Source organism: Oryza sativa, chromosome 4 (assembly GCF_034140825.1).
Source record: "Oryza sativa Japonica Group chromosome 4, ASM3414082v1".
NCBI lineage: Eukaryota > Viridiplantae > Streptophyta > Magnoliopsida > Poales > Poaceae > Oryza > Oryza sativa.
Window position 1 is genome coordinate 14533292 of NC_089038.1, and position 23589 is coordinate 14556880.

The following is a 23589-nucleotide window of genomic DNA, read 5'->3' on the forward strand; positions in this document are numbered from 1 at the left end:
ATAAAAATAATGAAGATATATATTGAAATATTTTGTGAATTATGTGGGATGATGATTTAACATGCTTGCATTTTAAAAGCTCTAAAATTTAATAAATTATAAAATTATAGATAATATAGCATGTTTACATGATGTTTAAATTTAATGGTTGTTAGTGGATGATGATGGTGCATCTTGTTAATACATGATGATGGGACATCTTGTTAGTACATGATGATTTGGCATGTTTGCATGTTAAGCCTTAGTAACATAGGATTTGACACAGACAACTGCGGATTGCTAAAGAAATTTGTTTATCATAATTAATTCTCTCTTGCTATAAAGTTATAGCCCACTAATTCCTAAAGCTTAACAAGCAATGGTGTTCCATCATTATCATCTAACAATTATTACATTTAAGCATCATGCAAGCATGCTATATTATATATAATTTAATAATTTATTAAATTTTAGAGATTTAAAATGTAAGCATGTTAAATCATCCCACCATTCACATAATATTTCAATGTATCTCTCTATCAATTTTTATAATATCATATATACGTTTATAGTTCATCTTCATTTAGTTCAATTTTTTTCTTTTTTCTCATTAAGTTATATCACATCAATTGTTTTTAGTTCTTAGATGATTAATGTATGGTGCAAATTATCTCTCTTATATTGGAACAGTCAAGCCATCCAAACGTCCGTTGCATTTCTCTTTATGTAGTATGTGACTCTAAGGTGCTAGCATGTAAAAACCATCTACCCATGAATAAAGGCATGTACCTGGTCCTGCAAAGCTAGTGTTTGGAAGCTTAAATGCCTACACTAATGTGCTTAACCATATAATTAAATAATTAATTGGAGGTCCTAACAGGAAATGCATCATTGTTGGATAGTGCTTAACCTGGTCATACACGCAATTTTGTTAGCTTCGTAAAAATGTTACTCTTTTCGTTTCATTCGTTTCATATTATAAGGCTAAGACACTTTTATCAATGAATAGAAGACATATCAGCAAATCCACTCCGTTGTCGAGTCTAGGTTATCTGTAAGTGGTGAAATGATGTATGCTATTTTAGCTGAAGGTAGAAAAGTTTAGAGAGGTTCAAATGATGGACATCTCCAGAATAATTTAATTATGAAAGTAAAAAACCTAGATAAGATGAATGTACCTTAATTTGTTACTCGACCGTGGGCATGCACCAGCCCCAAATCATATACAGTAGCTATTTCAGCTTGTCCTGGTGGTAGCTTAGGGTTAGTTTGAGAAGAGGGGGATTGAGAAGATACGCAAAACGAGGTGAACCATTAGCGCATGATTAATTGAGTATTAACTATTTTAAATTTTAAAAATAGATTAATATGATTTTTTAAAGCAATTTTTTTATAGAAAATTTTTGTAAAAAATACACCGTTTAGTAGTTTGGGAAGCGTGCACGTGGAATACGATGTCCTTTTCTCACCCAACCTCCCAGAACTCATCACAACGAACGCAGCCTTAATTAATTAATTAGGATACTATTTCAAGTTTCTGACAATAGTCACGTTGTCACATGCAGTATATGCTCTTGCATTTGCTTTCTTATGCACGCTATGTGTCTAAACCCACTCATACCATATCATTCACAGAGCAATGGCCAGAAGCTCGGCACTATTCTCACCACAGCCGTCGCGTTTAGGGTTGGAAAGCATTGGGAATTTTATTTTGTCCATTTCTGAAGATTGGACTCGAATTCTAAGCTAATTTTGATCACAACCCGAACCACATAGTATGGGGGAGAAATTATTTTTTCTACCTTCGGTGCGGTGAACTTCGGAGCTAATTTGGAAAACAAGAGATAAATGCAAAAAGTTTTCTGCTCCTGAAGTAGCTTCAACGTACGCTCTTCTTCCAAAGAACCAAAGACAGAATGTTGACCTACATATTAGCAGAAGCATCTTCTATAATCCATATTGTAATACTTGGAATCTTAAGACAAGCCAAAAAAAAAATTTGTGTCAGGGGCTTACGGCCATTTTTATTTTATTTTATTTGTCTATCCTCATGCTAATACAGAAATCACATCGACAAATAATATATCGGTTCAAATTGAACATCACTTATATAAATATTTTTTCTGACATCTCTTCTCTCTTATAATTAATTAACTAACCACTTAGAACACGGTAAAGAAAGAAAATAATAAATATAATTAACACACATATTTTTTTCTGACATCTCTTCTCTCTTATAATTAATTAACTTACCACCTAGTACACGGTGAAGATAGAAAATAAATATAACTTACTATCGAATCAACTCCACGGCGCAAACAAAGCCAATCGTTTTCGCCACGCGTTTCTCTTCTCATAATGTAGCTGCAGAGGAGATGCAAAACACGCCAACATGAAGAATTTTATATATTAACTAGATGCTATTATAAAGACTAAATAAAGCACGTAAGATGGCTACTTGGTAAGTTGTTTTAATATTCTAATATTGTTCTGCCATCCAATGAGTCATAGAATGTTAACCGTTACTATCATTTACGACCCTGAGAGTATTATCCTTACATGACAGAAGGTGTAAAAACATGACGGATATTTCTCGCCCGCCTGCCCGACCGTATTAATCTGGGATAAATTCGGATACCCGAGTCCTTACACGGATATTGGATACAAATACGGATATTTTCTGGCAGATATGAGATCGGGTTTGGAAGGATGGTATCCGACGGATATAGAGTGTCCGGTAAATTATACGGGTATTACCCGGTAAACTACCCGTACATTACCCAGATTGCTGCCACCACCACTCCATCATGTCAACAACCAAAGGCAGCCAGGGAGGGGGCAAGCAGTCACCGTCTCATCGAGGGTGCCGCACGCCGGCACGCCGCGCGCGTGCACAACCACTCGCCACTCACGAGCGCCGCCCAGCACCGGCCGTGACGGTACGATGCCGATGGCGCCGCACATATGCTAGCCGCTAGTGGCTACGCTGCCGCGCACCCGCGTCCGCCGGCCACTGTCTCGCACATCGCCGCGTGGATGCGCGACGGCCGTCGTACCGCCGCCGACCACCGTCGTACTACTTTGATACTGCTGTAATAGCACTGTTACTTATGGTGATGTACAGTAGTAGTTTTACTACTGATATGCAGCTATGGTGAACAACAGTCTACAGCATTGAGTCTCTAAGAGCCCACTACTAGCTCCAATTCATCTATAGCCGATCTAATAGCTAATTTATATAATAGTTGCTTACTATACTATTAATATATACTCCCACATATCATACACACGTTGTGTCTTAGAGTCCGTGCTTGACCGTTGCTCTTCTCTCTCATATTTTATCTCATTAAAATATATTTATAGCTGGCTAATAGTCTTCTATTGTACGTGCTCAAATATATTCATATTATACATATATGGAATGGTTGAACGGCTATTATCTATATGATATATATGGTCGTTGCTTTGATTTGATGTCCGAATAAATATTCGCAATCGATAGAGTTCGTATCCGTATTGGTGCGTATTCGTTCCGTATTTATTCCCGAGATTATTCGGGTCTGTATTTGTACCCGATAATATTCATGTCTGATCCGATCCCGATTATAAAATATGGGTTAGGAATGGGAAGGATGAGAACCAACCGAACCAGACCCGTTTTCACCCTTGCATGACAGCAACACCTCGTGGATGATCCGATCAAGGTTGGTGTCCCCGGGCCCACTTGGCATCGTTACTCGTACGGCCTTCTCCTTCCACTCTTTGAGCCTCGCCAGCAGCGCGAGGAGGTGGCCGAGGCAGTTCGTCATGGTAGACTGGCACAGCGCGGGGATGTCCTGCGTGGCGTCCTCGTCCTCGGCACCGGGCGTCGCCAACGGGAAAATTAAACTTGTACAAGTTGCAACAAAAAGAGCAAATTAAACTGAAAATAGTTATCGTATATTCGCAGCTATATTTGTTATTTTTGTTACAACATGTAGAAGTTGAATTTAAACTTACATGTTTGTGGAGTGATATATTTCATATTAATCTATGTTGCTAATTTTTTTTAAAATATTTTGATGAATATTTAGGTGACATGCACGAAACGAGGGGATATCCCCTCAAGGGATGAAATCACCTTCCCGCTTTAATGGTGCTGTTAGCTAGAATCTGTTGCTGCTGCTGTTGCTGGAATGATATTGCTACTGCTGAAGATTGGTGCTGTTGCTTCTGGAAATTCTGTGGCATCTGGAAATTATGTTGCTGCTCCAGGAATTTGTGCTGCTGCTTCTGAAGCTCATATAATGCAAGAATTTGTGCTGATGCTGATGCTGGAACGATGGAATGATGCTGCTGTTGCTGCTATTTTTTTTTTGTGCTGCTGAAACTGCAGTGCTGCTGCTGCTAAACTGCACTGAAATTGCTGCTAATTAATGCTGCTGAGATAGCTTCTGTTGCTGTGCTAGCTGCTCCTTCTGCTGAAACTGCTGCTTGGACTGCTGAAAATATAAGCAGTTTCAGCTGAAAATTAGCTGCTGATTCTGGAATATATGAAAATTAGCTGCTGCAGGAGGAATTTTGCTGCTGTTGCTGGAATGTAACTGCTGCTGCTGGAAAATGCTCTGTTCTTGCTGGAAATGCTGCTGCTATTCTTGCTGGAATGTTGCTCCTACTGATGCATAAACTGCTGCTGATAAAATTGTTGTTGCTGGCTTGCTGCTGTGAGTGCTGATTGTGCTTCTGCTGCTGAAAATTGATCACGAAAATGCAGACATGTGTGTTGATTGTGCTGTGTGGTAGCAGCTGTGTGTGCTGCTGCTGTGTGGCAGGGATGGTATAGGAGATCGGCGACGAGCAGCAGGGCGCGCGCCGAGAGATCGGCCAGCGGCGTAGGGGCAGGGAGCACGCAGTGGAGGGATCTGCCGGCGGCGTTGGGGAAGTGAAAAAACGGAAATATCTGTTGGTAAGAGAAGAGCCCACTTTTAGTTTTGGGGATTAAATCTTGATTATCTGTTGGAGGGAGGAGTTTTTTCACTTCCTATTTTCAGTTTAGGAAACCCAAAAATATTTTTTTGGGAGATTATAGGAGGACTGCTGGTGAGGCTCCAAGGGAGAGCGAGTGGATTAGCTGGTTTATTTCTAAACATAATAGATCAAACAAATTAATTAGTGGGTCCACATGTTAATAGAAATCAACGGTTGAGATTTTTTCAGAATATTTAGGATTTTTCTAATTTATTAAAGTGCCATGTGATGGCTTATGAACGTTTACATAAATTTCTCGTGGCAGCTTAAGAGCGTTTATAGGAAATATAATAGATATTTAGTATATAATATATAAAATATAAATAGATTAGGGATTGACAGCTATTGGAAAACTATCCAATCAACTACGTGGCGCAAATAAAACCAATCGTTTGCGCCATGCATCTCTTTCCATAATGTAGCTGCAGAGGAGATGCAAAACGCAAGACTACATAAAGCACATAACATAGCTGCTTGATTAGTTGGTGGAATATTATAATACTCCCTCCGTTTCAAAATGTTTGACACCGTTGACTTTTTTAGTACGTATTTGACCATTCGTCTTATTCAAAAAAATTTAAGTAATTATTTATTCTTTTCATATCATTTGATTCATTATTAAATATATTTTCATGTACACATATAGTTTTACATATTTCATAATTTTTTTAATAAGACGAATGGTTAAATACGTGCTAAAAAGTTAAGGCCGTTAAACATTTTGAAATGAAGGGAGTATTGATCTGCGATCTAACAAGTCATACAATGTTAAGCACTCTCACCATTCACGCTGAGAGTTTTATCCTTACATGACAGCAGCACCTCGTGGATGACTCGGTCAAGGTTGGTGTCCCAGGGCCCACCTAGCAGCGTCACTTGTACAGCCTTCTGCTTCCACTCTTCTGCACGCTGCCGCATCTCACGCCCCTTCTCCCCTTCCATGGCCTCCAGTGTCATGGCCGCCACCTCTCCTCGCCACGCCTCGCCGCCGATCTCCATCGCGACGCCCCACTCTGTCTGCTTGTACCGGCAGTTCGTCTGCTGCTCCGCGAAGAACAGCCAGCTCAGCATCAGCACGCCGGAGGCGGGGCTCTCCAGCGTCGAGTTCCACCCGGAGTGCGTCAGGAACACACCCACAGCGTCGTGCTCGAGGACCTTATCCTGCGGGCACCACGCCCGGAGGACGCCACTGCCCACGACGCATATTTTGCATGCTGCTTTTCTTCACTATTTTGCATACATAGATCCACCACAAAAAGAGGGGTTTAAAATCATAAAAAAATACATAGCAAGAGTGGAAAGGCATGTATCTAACCAATGTAGAAAAATCTCCCGAAGATTTCGAGTTCAAAACCTTTCCCCCTATATTTTGTTGTTTTCGGAGAGAAACTTCGGTTGAAATGAACAGTTCTCAGGGAGGAAGAAGACTATAAGAAAATGTTTTTGCAGGCGGACCATATAAGGTTTCGCCCGTGAAACAATCTTTGCAGGCAGACCATATATTACGTCCACCTGCAAAGATCCTAATTATCGCAGGCAGACGTATTATACGGTTCGCCTGCGAAGATAGTTTTCGTAGGTGGCACCTTATGTGGTCTGCCTGCAATAAGTTTTTTTTTAGGTGGACGGCTAGCATGATCTTGGTTGCTATTATCGTAGGCGGCCCTTTTTCTCCGAGGGCAATGCCCGCTTGGGAAAAAAATCCCCACGTTGGGAAGAACGATTTTTCTAGTAGTGCTGGTGGTAGCTTAACTGATTAGGCTGCAATTTCTAGTTTATAATAGTCACGTTGTCACATGTAGCATATGCTCTTGCAAGTGCTTTCATATGCTGTGCGTCTGTACCCTCTCATATCGTATATGTCATTCACAGACATGGCCAGAAGCCCTGTACTATTGTCACCTCACCCATCGCGCTTAGGGTTGGGAAGCATTGGAAATATTATTGTGTCCGTTTCGGACCATTTGATTCGAATCCTTAGATCATTTTGATCATAACCCAGACCAGTCGAACTTAGGGGTGAGAAGCATCTGGAATATTATTGTGTCTGTTTCGGACCATTTGATTCGAATCCTAAGATAATTTTTCCAGACCACATAGTATGGGGGAGAAATTGTTTTTTCATCCTTCGGTATGGTGAAATTCGAAGATTTGGCAAACACGTTTTCTTCTGTTTATATACGCTCTTCTTCAACAAAAGCAAAGACGGAATGTGGACCTACATATTAGCATAAGCATCTTTTATAGTCGCAGCTTAAGACACAAGCCAAATAAATTGTGCCAGGGGATTACGACCATTTAGTTTTTATTTTATTTGTCTATCCTCACGCAAATAAAGAAACCACTTCGACAAATAATATATCGGTTCAAATTGAACATCACTAAGATAAATAATTTTTCTGACATCTCTTCTCTATTATGAGTAATTGATTTACCACCTAGTCCTCGTTATAAAGATAAAAAATAAATATAATTATCAAATATGTTTTTAATAATCAGGGGTTGACAGCAATTAGAAAACTATCCAATCAACTCCATGGGGCAAACAAAACCAAACGTATTCACCATGCATTTCTCTTCCGATAATGTAGCCGCTGAGGAAATGCAAAACAGAAAAAGGCATCCCGTGAAGACGGGATAAGTGGATAACCTTCCATTCTTATCCGTTCTCTTTCTGTGTCTCTCTCTCTCCCCGATCCTCGCTTCATCGTCATCCACCGCCCCACCCTCCCTCTGTAACTTCTCTTTTCGTTCCTAGCAGGGGGTTGGGACATGATTCCCATGGCAAGCCCTTTAACAAGATTGGAATTGTCCAGCGCTCGCTATGCTAATGTCACGTCGCCGGTGGTGGCCATGGGGCTCTCGTATGCTAGGGTCCGGGAAGAGATGCAACGAGTTCAAGGTGGGAGGTGAGTTGAGGTGTGTCGCAAACGATGTCTGCGACCATCACACTTGTGTGGGTGTCGAGGATCAGGGCAGCGACGCTCCGAATCAAGGATGGCAACGAGAATGAATGGCATCCCTCCACCTCTAAGGAAGTAGCCATCTCATTTTCGCGCTTGCTTTTTCCTTATTTCCTTTCTCCTCATGGCTCTCATCGGTGTGAAGACATGGTACTCACAGTATTTAATGTCTGGGTATCATGTTCTTGATACCTAGGTATCAAGTAACTGGTACCCAGATTATCCGGATTAGTACCATATGTAACAGGCCTGATACCTCAGGTATCAGGTACCAGGTACCTAGATCAGTCTAACACCCATAGGTACCAGACCTAGTACTGGTATCGGGTACCTAGGTATCAAGTACTTGGTATCTAGATCGGTCTGATACCTGTAGGTACCAGGTACCTAGATCGGTCTGATACCCATAGGTACCAGACTTAGTACTTGTAACATCCTGAAAATTTCCAACAATAAAAATCACTAAAATTTCAAACTTTTTAAAACTTTTGCATCATGCTGGTTGTTATGATTCCTATTGCTTGCCAAACCGTAAATGATCACCAAGAAGGTAAAGAAAAGAACTACATTTAAGCAATAGATATGATTTATGAGAATATAATATTGTTAACCCTACAAATAATTACGCACAAGAAAATAAAGCCAGACAAACGGAAGGTTAATTACTAATTTAAATTAGGGATTAAATACTAAATACGTGAACCATGTGTTGCGTGCTATGACGTCTAAATACACATGAAATGATGACCATTTATAATGGAACTCTATCTATAACATAGTTTCACTAGGAGTAATTAATGGGATATTACTAAACTCTAATGGTCTATATAAAGGTAAACCAATTCACATGAAATAATGGTCATGTAAACAAATTAAGCTTTATACATAAATAAGAATGCGTTGGTGTTTAACTAAACAATTAGATTAATAGTGTACCGAGTCTAAATTTGCTATTTGTAGAATAAATAGATTAAAAATATCCGTGTAAAATATAATGCTACACAAAGAAACTCGACCAATATGCCATTGAATTAATAAGGACACATCGTTATATTAATTCCGATATTACCCGAAAGTCTTCAAAAATATATAAGTTCACTTTAGGGCGAATAATCTAGATTAATCTAAAAAGGACTCATTTGTGCGATAAATAAATAAATATGGGTAATATTAATCTAGGGTGAATACATTGGTTAGAATAACACAAATATTGAGTAAACTTCATTTGTGTAAAAATTAGGATTTATAGAATAAAATTTATATAGGAAATAGGCTTAAATAGGGTTAAATAGCCGGCTAGCACTGTTCATTAGCCCCTAGGTGTTCGACGTGGTCCCCTAGCCCTAGCCCCTCCTCTGCCACGCTGCCTCGCGCCCCACGCGCCGCGCGCCGCTCCGCCTCCCCTCTGCTGCGCCGCTGCCTTGCGCCCCGCGCCGCCGCGCGCCGTCTTGTCGCCGCCGTCGCCCTGCCGCGTCGCCGCGTCATGTCGCCGTTGCCGCGCCGTCTCCATCCCGCCGCGCGCCGACGCCGTCGTCGGTCGCATCCTCTCGAGCCCCACTCCTCCGCGCGTGCCGTCGTCGTCGCCGTCGCATCGACATCATCGCCTCGCCGCGCGCTGTCGCCATCGCCGTCGCGTCGGCTTCACTGCCGCGTCGCGCGCCGTCTCGTCGCGCCTCGCGCCCCGCGCCGCCAAGCCATGTGCCGCTGCTGCGCCGTCGTCCGTCGCGTCGCACCACGCCGAGCCCCGTGTCGCGTCCCATCGCCGCTTCGAGCTGCGCGCCGCCGCTACCGCGCCGCGTCGCCGTCGCGTCGCCTGTCGCCCCGCGCGCCCCGCGAGCCGTCGCCATCGCCGTCACCGCGCGCCGCGCGCCATCGTCGTCGCGCTGCCGCACCCTCGAGCCCCGCGACCCGTCGCTGCCACGCCGCTCGCCTGTCGCCGTCGGCCTCGCGCCCCGAGCCGCCGCGCGCCCGTCCCATCGCGCCGAGCCCCGTGCCGCCGTGCGCGTCGCGTCGCCCCGCCTGTCACGCCGCTCGCCGCCTCGAGCCCCACGCGCCGCGCCGTCGCGTCGCCATTAGGGCCGGCCACCCCTCCCCCGCGCCCTATAAAACCCCCCGGCCACCCCCCCTTTCACCCCACACCATCCCCACCCATTCCCCTCTTCCTCTCCTCCTTCCCCTCTTCGTCCCCTCCACCGCGCCGCGCCGCCGCCTTCGTGCCGCCGCGCCGTGCGCCGTCGTCGCGCCGCCCTCGCGCCGCCGCACCGCCGCCTTCGTGCCGCCGCGCCGTGCGCCGACGTCGTGCCGCCGTCGCCATCGCCGGTAAGCCGCCGTCCCTTCCCTCGTTCCGTCGCCGTCGCCGCCCGGGTGGAAAGGAGCCGAGAGAGAGAGGGAGGAAGGAGCCGGGAGTAGGATGAGAGAAAAGAAAAGAAAAGAGAGAGAAAGAAAGGAAGAGGAAAAGAGAGGCCGACAGAGAGAGAAAGAGAGAAGAAAGGAAAAAGGGAGAGAAAGAAAAAGAAAGGAAAAGGGAAAAGAGAAAAGAAAAGAAAAGAAAGAGAGGGAGAGAAAAGAGAGAAAAAGAAGGAAAGGAGAAAATAGAAGGGAAATTGGGGGAGAAATTAGGAGGATTTAGGAAATAAAAATGGTCGGGGTTAATAATAGATTATTTTTGGAAATTCCTCGAGCGTAATGGTATTTCGATCGAAATTCCGAGTTAATTATAAATATATGTTTCTTGATCAGATTAGATTAAAATTGGTAGTAATTTAGATATAATTAATAACCAAACAATTAGATGAATTCTTATAGATTATTATAGATTATTTTTGGTAATCTCTATAAGTCATCGGTTCATGGTAGAAATTCGGATTCAATTACTAGGAATCTTAGCCGTGTATTATATTTAATCGTTTAGTCATAGACTAAATTAAATTGTATAATATTTCTAAGATTTCGTCCGATATTTAGCTCGTAATAGAAATTTCTAACCTGTTATATGGATATAATGCTCGGGATGAGTAAATTAAAAACTTATGACAACAAAATATTTATACCCGCAAAATAGTTTAAATCGAAATTGGGTTTGCCGTAGTTCGCAGATAGTAAAGTTAATAAAAAGTAATCGACTTTCGCATTCGACTTTTACTCGGATTTAAGTGAAACTTGAACCTAAATTCATCTAAATTCATAAGCTTTCCAATGATATATAATTCACTATTTAACAAAATATATTTATAATTATAAATTAATTAATATCAAATGATTAGATAATAGTTAACCTAAATAGTGTGCCAATGAATAAAAATGGATATTGTACAGTAGCATAATTATCTTTAACATGTATTGTATAGCTTACAGTAAAAAGCAACTACTCAAATATATGATCCAATAATAAGATATTGTTGCTTACACATATACTATACATCCCATTATAGTGGTACGGTATAGTATTAATTTGCGTGTTGCATAAATTAAATTAAGAGGGAGAGTATGACAAACATGTATATTAGATAAATACTAGTTATAAATCTTGACCTCATATAATTATAATTATAGTTCAACTGTAAATTAGGATTATTCATTGTAAAATTATGTGATGGGATAATCTGTACCCATAATATGATTAACCTGAACAACTCTAACATACAAAGCATGGATAATTATTAACCTTTTATAATTTATTGTGACAAGTAAAATATGTTCATAATTAAAGTAAAGCTTCCATCAATAAAATAATAATACAAATGATTCACTATAACTATTTGATTGATCCTAAATCCATCTAACAACAGAACCTCTAGTAAATAACCGTCCTATGTAGATAGATGCATGCTTAGCCATAATCCTTCCATAGCCACTTGATAGACTAAACCACTGATTAGCCAAATATATATGTATCCCATAAATGCTATGTAGGTTAACTCCTAAATAGGCCACGATGACAATAGAAAGATTAAGAAACTTTAGCCTTAGCATGATTGGGATCCATTAGCAAACACGAATAGTACATTTTGTTGCGCATATTTGATTGTTGTTTGAATATTGGTTTTTCTCGCGTATTATAGACCTTGTGTATCGGTTAGTCGTGAGGCAACGTCTGCAACTTCCAGGAGGTGAAGGTTGATCAAGATTATATCAATAATAAGGATTATCCTGAGCAAGGCAAGTCATCACTATTCTTTGAACATGTTGATCCCAATTGCGAAATTATTTTGTTTACCAATAAAATTGCATGCAATGATGAACATCCTACTTGTGATTATACCATGCCTTGATTATTGTTCACCTTTAAATCTTTGTAACCATAGATACGTACGAGTCCCTAGTCAACTATGACACTTGCTTAGAAATGCTATTTTAGATTCATGCATACTCATATTTATCAAATGCTATATGCTTGGGCAATTACCTTTGGGAAGGTAATTGAGATGCGGCATGTGGAGACATGAGCGCCACATTGCCATGATATTGATGACATGATTTGTGAAAGGAAAATAAAGTAAAACAACTGTTTTCGACTGGGGCGGCTGGAGGACTTGGGTGGTGTCCGGAAAAGGCTAGTGCCGTCCCTGGTCAATTAAGGACCGAGCCATGAAGTTAAGCATGAAACGACCCTCGTACAACCGTACTTCTCGAATGGGTATAGACCTAGCGGATTAGATAGCTGAGCGGAGGCAGTATCCATGCATAGTGGTTTCTTGATGTGTGAGGCAGGGGCTCTACGGTGGGGCAGCCATTGGTAGAACCGCGAGGCGGGTGTCTACAGTGGTGTCGTCATTGGTAGGACTGCCATGTGAGAATCTAAAACATAACTATAACTTAATGCATGTGTGAGTCTTCCCTTCCCGGGTGCGCCAGAACTCCTCTCACTGCTAGAAACCGTGTACGCCTAGAGTGCATGAGGATGAAAAGTTCATGGAGCGGGTACTGCCAATGCGAGGTTATCGAAAAGCTTTGCCGTGACGCGTCTCATGTGTTGGGACGAGGCTCATGTGTTGGGCAGTCGCGGAGTGCGGGTAAAGTGTACATCCACTGCAGTGTGAGTAAACCAAATCTATTCGAATAGCCGTGCTCGCGGTTATTGAGCACCGGGACATGTATTACACTTGGCTAGACTCTAAATTCTTAACTTGTGGGGGATGGGATATTGCATGATGAATTTTATGCTGATGGAGCCACTTCCCGAGAGGAGGGAAGGTGGACATCCTCAGAAAACCATGACGATTCAATGGCGGGAAGCTATCCTTGGGATCACAATGGATGGTGGACAGAATCGTCGTTGTTTAAAGTGAACACTGGTACTAAAATTTGATCAGTCTATGCTAGGTTTTAGGCTTGTGAAAAGAATTGTAAAATTAGCTTTATGCAAAAGAACCTGAAGCCATTCTTTGAAATACCCTCTATCATATGCATTGTTGTTGTGGTGGCTTGCTGAGTACGGTTGGTACTCACCCTTGCTATTTATATATCTTTTAGGAGAGTGTTGAAGAGAAGCCCTTGTCGGTACGCTTGCGTATCCCACAAGATGATCGGAGTGCGGTCTTGTTCTAGGTCTCGTTCCCCAGTCGACTGCCTGTGGCATGTTAACCGGGCCCTTATATTATTTTGTCTTCCGCTGTTGTTCTCTGATAGTTGTTGGCCTACCTGTCCCTAATGTAAGTATTTAACTCTTTTAGCCTAAATTCATTCGTGATATGTTGTGATCCAACTATGTATGTGTGTACCAACTGCTGATCCAGGGATTGGTACGGATAAACACAGAAGATTTCCGATTTCCAAAATCGGGGGTCTACAGTACTGGTATCGAGTACCTAGGTATCAAGTACTTGGTATCTAGATCGGTCTGATACCTGTAGGTACCAGGTACCTAGATCGGTGTGATACCCATAGGTACCAGACTTAGTACTGGTATCGGGTACCTAGGTATCAAGTACTTGGTATCTAGATCGGTCTGATATCCATATGTATCAGGCCTTGTACTAGGTATCGGGTACCTGATACCTAGACCAATCTAGTACTCAAATTGGCCCTGGTGTTAGCATCATAACAATCGAAACAGGTGCGTTGTGTCTCTAGTGAGAAAATGTGCACTGACGTGTGGTCCCTTGTGAGGACACGAAGAGACGTGGGCTGACAAATGAACCCTCACATGGGGTGAAGTTGATAAAATAATAGGAGAGAGTAGTTAGTCCGAAAATACTTGTATCCGGTCGACCGGCGCGGGGGGAGCCGGATCGGGCGCTCCCCCCGCGCACTCCTCCCCACGTGCGTACCTGGTCCGCCCACTTCCCCTCCTATTTTCCCATAAAAAATGTTTCACCTAGTATACTTATAATGTTTCACTATTTATAGGTCTAATGTTGCAGTGAATTAAAATATTCTTTTGCAAGAAAAAACCCACATATTTTGGAAACTCTCTATTAAGAGGATTTGGTTTATTTTTTGTTCCATCAAAAATGTTTCACATAATGTATTCACAATATTTCACTATGTATAAATTTAATGTTGTAGTGAACAAAATATTCTATTGCAACAAAAAAACCCACATATTTTGAAAATCCCCTATTAAGAGAATTTGGTTTATTTTTTTGTTCCACCGAAAAATGTTTCACCTAGTGTGCACATAATGTTTCACTATGTATAAATCAGATGTTGCAGTGAACTGAAACATTCTTTTGCTATTTGCTGAAACATTGTTTTTATATAAGGTGAAACAACGCCCGATTTAAACGAGTGAAACATTTTCGATCTACTTAGTGAAACAATTCCGATATACCTAGTGAAATATCGTGCAACATTTAAAAAAAATTCAATAATAAGCTAAATTTTTTTTCGTCGGAATATATCCATGTGTACTCAATGCAAAACGCAAGAAGAATTTTATATTCGAATTAGATGCTCTTATTAAGACTAAATAAACCACATGACATGGCTACTTGGTTAGTAGGTTGAATATTATAATATTGATCTGCGATCTAACAAGTCATACACTCTCACCATTCACCCTGCTAATTTTATCCTTACACGACAGCAACACGTCGTGGATGACTCGGTCAAGGTTGGTGTCCCCGGGCCCACCTGGCAGCGTCACTCGTACAGCCTTCTCTTTCCACTCTTGTGCACGCCGCCGTATCTCACGCCCCTTCTTCCCCTCCATGGCCTCCCGTATCATCGCCGCCACCTCCCCTCGCCGCGCGTTACCGCCGATCTCCATCCCGATGCCCCACTCCGTCCTCTTGTACCGGCAGTTCGTCTGCTGCTCCGCGAAGAAGGGCCAGCTCAGCATCGGCACGCCGGCGGCTAGGCTCTCCAGTGTCGAGTTCCACCCGGAGTGCGTCAGGAACACGCCCACGGCGTCGTGCTCGAGGACCTTCTCCTGCGGGCACCACGCCGGGAGGACGCCACGGCCCTCGACGGCGGCGTGGAACTCCGGCGGCAGCGCGGCGGCGTCGCCCTCTCCCCCCTTGACGAGGTCTGGGCGGACGACCCACACGAAGGCGTAGCCGCTGTCGGCGAGCCCCCACGCGAACTCCAGCAGCTGCTCGCTCGTCATCACCGCGATGCTGCCGTAGCTCACGTACACGACGGAGCTGGGCCGGTGGCCGTCGAGCCACTCGAGGAGGCCGTCCTGCTCCTTCCAGAGGTTGGAACCCACGCCGTGCAGCGGGCTTCCGGTGGGGACGGCGCGGCGGACGTGGAGGTGGAGCGGGCCGACGGCGTAGACCGGCGGCGGGAGGACGGCGCGCATGGCGTCCAGCGCCGGCCGCTCGAGGTCGTCGAAGGTGTTGAGGATGACGGCGTCGGGGAGGGACAGCCGCTCGGCCTCGCGCATGATGAAGTTGAGCATCACGTCGCCGAGGTCCGTGGTGCGGATGAAGCTGGGGTAGTCGCGCAGCTGGACGCCGTCGCACATGCCGCGGGCGGCGGCGCCGTCGACCACCGTGTCGAGGTACCCGTCGGTGAGCTGCGCCGCGTCCCGGAGCGGCACCAGGCCACGGTCGATGAGCTCGCGGTAGAGGCGACACCCCACGAAGCCGCAGGCGCTGGCCGTCCACAGCGCGGCGCACGGCACGCCGATCACCCTGGCGGCGTCGTACGCGAACGACATGAGGCCGTCGGCGACGAGGCAGGTGACCGGCGGCGACCCCGACGCCGGCTCATTGAGCCTCGACAGCAGCGCAAGGAGGTGGCCGAGGCAGTTCGTCATGGTGGACTGGCACAGCGCGGGGATGTCCTGCGTGGCGTCCTCGTCCTCGCCAGACATCGCCGGTAGCCCGTCGGGGATGGCGGCGAAGACGAAGCCCGGCACGCCGTCGAGCGCGGCGGCGCCACGGGAGGCGAGGAGGCGGCGGTGGTTGAACTCGGTGTTGACGAAGGTGACGTGGAAGCCCCGGGCGTGGAGCAGCTTGGCGAGGTGCAGCGTCGGCGTGATGTCACCCTGCGACGGGTACGGCACGCACACGGCGTGCGGCGGCTTGTCGCCGGTGGCGCCCATCGCCGATGCCATTCTATGCCCGTTAATTAGTTTGCAGCAGAGAAAGAGAGATCGCTAGCTGTTCGTCTGGTAATGGGGAGATTACATTGGAGTCTGTTTTATAGTCAACTGAGACGTGTTAAAGTTGGGGTGTGGCTAAGGAGAGATGGATCGCTTGGAGCGATCACCCCTTGTCCCCCTATACGCTCATCCCCTTTCTTCTCCGCTTCTTCTCTTCCTACTGCACCATAAATTTTAAAAAAAATAAAAATAAAATTGAAAAAAATTATGTATAGAAATACTATATGTAAAAAATATTTGAATTCAAATTCAAATTTAAAACGAATATGTAAACTTTTAACTTATAAACATTGGGTCTATAAATTAATATTTGAATTCAAATTAAAATTTGAATCGGGCATGTAAACTTTTGACTTATAAACTTTGGGTCTATAAACTTTAGGTTTATAAACATTAGTACAGAAATACTATATTAAAAAATATTTGAATTCAAATTCAAAGTTGAATCGGATATATAAACTTGTTGACTTATAAACTTTGGGTCTCTAAACTTTATATGTGTAAACTTGAGCTGCATAAATCTATCTATCTATCAATCTATCTATTATTATATATACTAAAAGTCCATTAAACTTCCTACAAACGTTACTAAGCCGCCACATGGCATTTCTATAAATGTTTCTAGGCCGCCAAGTGGCGCTCTAATAAAAGTCCAAGAAAAAATAAAAATATTCCATTTTCATTTAATCTGGTGAACCTATATTTTTTAACCGTTAGATCTAACTAAAAAAATACCAAATAGAATTATATTTAGAAAGCACCACGTTCTACGTCGATCCATCCCATACGTGTACGTGCATGTACGTGCATACTTCGTACGTGGCCCCTTCCCTTCCTTTCTTTTTTTTCTTTTTTTTTCACTCTCATGAGATAAAAACCAAATTAATAATTTCAGCCAATAGTTGTAAAAATATATGTTATTCCGAGTTGTATTCTATCACAAGTTCATTAAACTTCCTACGAACACACTTAAGTCATCATGTGACACCCTATATACTCTCCTGAACCATCGCGTGGCACTCTAATAAATTAGAAAAATCTTAAAAATTATGAGAAAAAAGAAAAAAATATCTGACCATCCATTATAACTTATAAACCGGTGAACCTATTATTTCTAACCATTAGATATATCTTAATTATCTGTTTCCAATAAAAGAAATCTCCTCTCTCTATATATGTACTCCTCCCTCAGTGGTATGTACGTGAATTTCCTATTTTATAGCTAGCAACCCCATATAAAAACTTAAGTGACCATAATTGTTAGTAAGTTATATAACAAACCACAACGATGCAGAGAAATCAAAATATTGAATAGGTTTTCAACGTGCGTGCTGCTTGCTTTAATTTGGTTATCCAAATAGGCTAACCTATTCTTGCTAGGATTATCAATGCAATGAGCATTAGGTCTACAAATGAGGGTGTGCATGCACGTGTTTTCATCCTCCTAAGCTCTACTAGTTTTATCTTTTACTGGCTAAACAACAAGCACCCTAAATAATCAGCAAATTTGCGAACACATCTAAATTTAGATCCATGGTGCCTTTAAAAAAATTAATGATTCAACCGTGGTAAACTTCTACGGAAAAAAATAATTTCTAGGGCACGTCATCCTAATTACCATTTAAATATATATATATTTAGATGTTCATTAAACTTCATACAAACACACCTATACTACCACATGCTACGCATATAAACATTACTAAACTGCCACGTGGTATTATAGTAAATCAGTGAACCATATATTTTCAACTATTAGATTTATCTTTTTTTTTTCTTAAAAAAACCAATATCCACATCCCTCGGCTCTATCCCACCAGCACAACTCTCCTCTCCCCACTGGCCCACCCTTCCCACCACCCCATGCACGTACGTATACATACATACACTTTTTCCGTCTCCAATAATTCTTTCTCTCATCTTCCTATTTTATAAATAATAATTTTAATTATAAAAATATTATGAAGAAAACAAATCTAACCATCAATTTTTAATTAAATTGGCAGACTTATAATTTCATCAATTTTCATTCAAATCAGTCGAGTTATAAGTTTAACAATTAGATTTAAAGACATAAATATTTCAAACTGATGAACGCATTAAATATACCTCAATAAAAACAAAGTATCCTTGCCAAATAACAATGAAACATTGAAAAACATGAAAACATATATTATATATTCTTGAATCGTTTTACATAGTAAAGATCGATTAAACGTGCTCTATAGCACTCTCAAGTCACCACGTATGATATTTTAAAAATTTGAAATTCAAAGAGAAAATAAATTATATATCTATCCATCGGTTTTCACTTAATTTGATGTCCCATTATTTTTAACTATTAGATTGCTTTTCTCTTTATAAAAAAAACTTTAAGCCACCACATGTCATGTCTTAAAGATCCTTAGAATGAGAAAACAACAAATCATAGGTTCGCACTTAGATTGTTTACAAAGATTTTCTTTTTAAAAAAACAATGTACCGTCCACTTCCCCTCCCTGTCCAATCATATGCACATAACACTATTGCATTGTGAACCCTTTCTAATATCTGATTTGAGTTCTACGCTATTCGTTTCTCTCCAGTCTCCTCCCTATTTTCAGCTACAAAACTAAAGAGAGAAACAAATATTAAAAAGAGCATAATTTTAAGCTACACTGATAATTTTATTTTATATATCATGTAATCGATTTTAGATGATGGTTTCTTTTTTACATAAAGTCGCCACCTATTACCCCATAAATCCTCCTAGGCCTTTTAAACCGATAAGCCCATTATTTCCAACCATTAGTTCTATCTCATCTTAAAAGACAAGTGTGTATTCATAATACATCATCTTCCAAAATAATATATTGCACAACCATATTTCTTCATCCAATATTATTTGCGCTAGGTTGCATGGAGTCTCACACACTCTCTACATGGAACGTTCGCATATGGATTCTTTCTCAAATTAAACAATAATATAAACCCATGCATTTAGTGGAGCCTCATATCCCACCCAATTCATCCATCAATAAACAATGACAACCTATATTCAATTAAAAAATATCTTACTTTTGATTTTACACATAATTTTCTATACATGTTTTCTAACACAAAATATGTCTACCTACTTAGTAGATGATGAAGAATATTATAAATATTTGCTTGTAGGGATTAATTAAATATGATATGTTATAAAGATAACTAATAGTTTGGTTAGACAATTATAAAAGCAATGCTAATGAAAACAATTTATGGAGAAATCATATATTGTAGATGTTCAAACATAGCGTACGACACATGCCCGCGCGAATACGTGGTCTATCTTCTTAGTTTATTAAAATAGGAAAGTAATGCGATGCCAAAAAAAGAAACCACGTGGAGGAGGGGGTTTGATCGCTCCAGGCGATCGATCGCCTGTTAGCCTTTTCATTAAAGTTGTGCGCGTCAATATTTTTCCCTGTGCCTGACAATTTGAGAGGGGAAGTTTAGTGAAGATTAAGAAGATATACAAAACGAGATAAATTATTAACGTATGATTAATTTTTTAAAAATTTAACACTCGATCAATATAAATTTTTAAGCAACTCTGATATAATTTTTTTAAAAAACGCACCGTTTAGTAGATCGGAAAACGTGCGCGTGAAAAACGAGCGATTTTTTCTATCAATCTTCTAGGGCCAAACACATTGGAAACAAAAAAAGCCTTAAAATTCGAGCTTCATTAATAGCTTGAAACAAAAGTTATCTAAATGGCACTGTTTGAGCTCAAGTTTGAGCCACAAGAGTGCAACACAACAAACGCCCAAAACACCTTACGCTATCGAAGAACAACTCATAGTTACATAACAAACTCATACTGCAACTGGGGGATAATAACAAAGAAATTGATGGCCAAGCAGTTGTTGCATATGCAGCTCTAATTTCTCATCTGGATTTTTCCGGTCACTTCATGCTCCGCAGTAATTGCAGCTTGACAATGAGCAACTGAACAAGTCATTGAAAGCATCCACCTCCTCCGTGTCACCTTCAGTATGGCCAACGCCTCTCACTGCCGACACAGTAATTTTACACTGAGTAGAGCCGCACCCGTTATTGGTACGTGGGTGAAATAGTTAGAGAAAAAATTACTGTAAAACAATTTGGTAACATCATCTAGGATAACATATATTAATCTATATTCAAAAGTCCAACACTAAATTAAGTGTGAAAAATAATGTCTGCCCTCATTGTGGCAAGCTCAAAGTAGACCACCCATATATATCTTATTAAACAGAACACAGTAGAGAAGACCTCCGCGGTTAACAAGTGTTGCAATTGGAAAGAAAATTACGAATACGTGATCCAATCTTTTACAATATCTGTCTCTATCATTGAAAGGACAGTACCTTACAAGGACGTTGTACAACATTACAAAGCATCATACTTGTGGACGGAAATGCTTAAATTTATAGATAAACTTAAAATATGCTTCACATACTTATATATATTTTTTCTGGACGGAGAGAATACTGATGTACTTCCGTTTGGGTGAGCATAAAAGAAATTCTTCATGGCACGGTTCCTAGGACTAAATTGCAGAGCGTGATCGAGCCTGCATGTGGCTAAACGAACAAAAGAAAAACAAACTTTAAAAATGAGAGAGAGAGAGAGAGATCAGGAAGGCAAAGGAAAGCGAGTTGGGGGAGAGGTTGTTTTAGTATCTCAACAACTATGCACGACTACGTCACTGATGTTTAAAGAACTAGGAAGGTAGCGCATCAGCGCGGGCATCTTATTTAGTGGTGTTTGAAATTTTGTTACGAATGTTTATGTATATGATTTTTTTTAAAAAAATATTTTTTCTCTTCTAAATATGTGTATATCAATAATTTGTTTGGGATTGTTTTGAAAGTTAGTTTCGATCACTGGACGTACAGACGTGCAAAGAGGGGATATGTTTCTGGGCATTTAATTTATCTATACATATGTTGGACCGATGGGTACGTCAGGTCTTTTGAGGGGGTGTCTGTGACATCCTAGTTCGATTAGATATGGCCTATGTTTTATTTAAAGGATGTGATTTGTGTTGTGTGCACTTCAGTAGTACTATCTTGCTAGTTAAGCAAGAGTGCAACTAACTTGTAAGGCATTGTCCCTCTAACCATATCATTTTCGTGTTGACTATTTTACATGAAGCGACAACGAAAGTGTAAGTGGGGTGATATCTGTAAGTGAGTGCCGGTTAAATAGGCTGTGATGTGTTGTTCTAGAGAACGGATTGTTACAAATTGTAAACTAAAATTACATGAATCATGTCATCTTAAATTTATGAGAAAAAAATGTCGCAACAGTGGATATGGTTCATATGAAACTATCATTTATACTATATATGTTTCTTTTTTGAAAAAAATTAGCATCTTAATTTAAACTTTTAAGTAATACTTTTTCTTGTATACTAAAGATGCATTTATAGATTTTAGGATATATTAATTTAAGAAATTTCCTATTAAGAATATGGTAATATGGCTTCTTTATCTAATTAAAGACATAATCACATACTTCTATTTGCTTGTACTACCTCCATCCATAAATTAAAGGATTCAAATTTTATACATTTTAATACTACTCATCCCATCGAACCATCCATTATTCATTTTTTATCCAATAATACTCTAACCATCTTCTAACTCTGCACATACCACATATTTAATGAGCCTTATTTAGAGAGGGGAATCTTAGTATATTTTTACATTCTTTCTTAATTCCTATAAAATTGTAGGATTCATTATAGGACAGACATAGTAATTAAAAAGAGCTTCATTCATAGATGGATTTACAGATTTATTTGTACGTTTGTAGATTGATTTAGCTTTACATATTTATATAGGTAAATAGACCTCATATACATGTTGAGAGATATAATTAAGTTAGTAGAAGTTGTTAGATGTCTAATGGTATAAAGTAATGTGCCTACCATTTTTGTTAAATTCTTTTTAGGATTTTCTTTTATTCAGTTGTTAACTTAATTGTCGTAAGGAAGAAAAAAGAGGCGAAAGCTAGTGGGTTCGTCTCATCCGTGAGGAGGGAAGTGGATATGTGAATTGTACATATGGATTTTGACAGCCTGATCGATCGGTAGGTTTTATTTTTAAGATATAGATCTAACATTTTAAAATAAGGTCCACCGGTTTGGGTAAGATTTTTTTTCTCAAAATTTTTTATATAAAGATATATTAGAGCGTCATGTGGTGATTTAGGAACGTTTATGGGAAGCCACGTGGTAGCTTGAGAGAATTTGTAGGATATCTAACGGATCTTTAGTATATAATAATAGATAATTCATGTCATATTAATTAACATATCACTCAGTAATTAAATAATTTGTATGTGTAGTGTCCCTGATAATATCCAAGTGATGTCCCGATTTTTTTTCTGAGTTCACCCCTGAAAATTAAGGGTATATACATCCAAGTGACGTATTATAATTTTTATATAGAAATATATGTACCAAGAGATTATTTAGCTATCTAATTAATTTTTATACTACACGTATTTGGTGTTAGCCAAAAAAATAGGAAATATGGAAGGGGAGGGTTAGAGGGGGAGAGAGGGAGTACGTACATACATGTGCACATTTTTTTTCGTTTTAAAACGTATTAAGTGAACTTGTGATTGGAGTGGGGGAACGTACAGATTTTTTTTTTGGAAGATAAGATTTAGTGGTGAAAATTAATAATCTAATGATTTAAAATGTTGGGTCCACCGGTTTATAGGAAAGTGCCACGTGGCGGTATAGGAGCATTTGTAGGAATACCATATGGCGGTTTAGGAGCATTTATAGGAAATTTATTAGACTTTTAGTATATAATGATAATGATGCTCAAATTTCTAAGAATTTTTTTCTAATTTTTAAATGTGATAAGTTCGATGAATCTTTATTGCGTAGAATGATTTAAGATGACACTAATATTTTAATGTTTCGTGGTTGTTTGGTTGTTGCCAGTATGTTCAAATGATGTATTTAAATTTTTATAGAGCAAAATAGTAATATAGATGTTGATTTACTTAATTAATTACAAATAAAATTACTGTTTAAATAAATTAAAAACCGGATTCTGTTTT

At 40.6% G+C, this 23589-nt stretch overlaps 2 protein-coding genes across 2 annotated transcripts; both read right to left on the reverse strand.

The window, feature by feature from the left end:
* Window positions 1–5754: 5754 nt before the first annotated feature.
* On the reverse strand, window positions 5755–6862 carry LOC107277471 (UDP-glycosyltransferase 85A5). Its single transcript, XM_015779301.3, has 2 exons — window positions 6831–6862; window positions 5755–6208 (listed from the first exon to the last, which is right to left on the reverse strand). Exons 1-2 carry the CDS (start codon window positions 6860–6862, stop codon window positions 5755–5757), a joined length of 486 nt encoding a protein of 161 aa, XP_015634787.1.
* A 7939-nt stretch (window positions 6863–14801) lies between these two features.
* On the reverse strand, window positions 14802–16690 carry LOC9267957 (UDP-glycosyltransferase 85A3-like). Its single transcript, XM_066310175.1, has one exon. It carries the CDS (start codon window positions 16450–16452, stop codon window positions 14929–14931), a length of 1524 nt encoding a protein of 507 aa, XP_066166272.1. The 5' UTR covers window positions 16453–16690; the 3' UTR covers window positions 14802–14928.
* Window positions 16691–23589: the final 6899 nt, after the last annotated feature.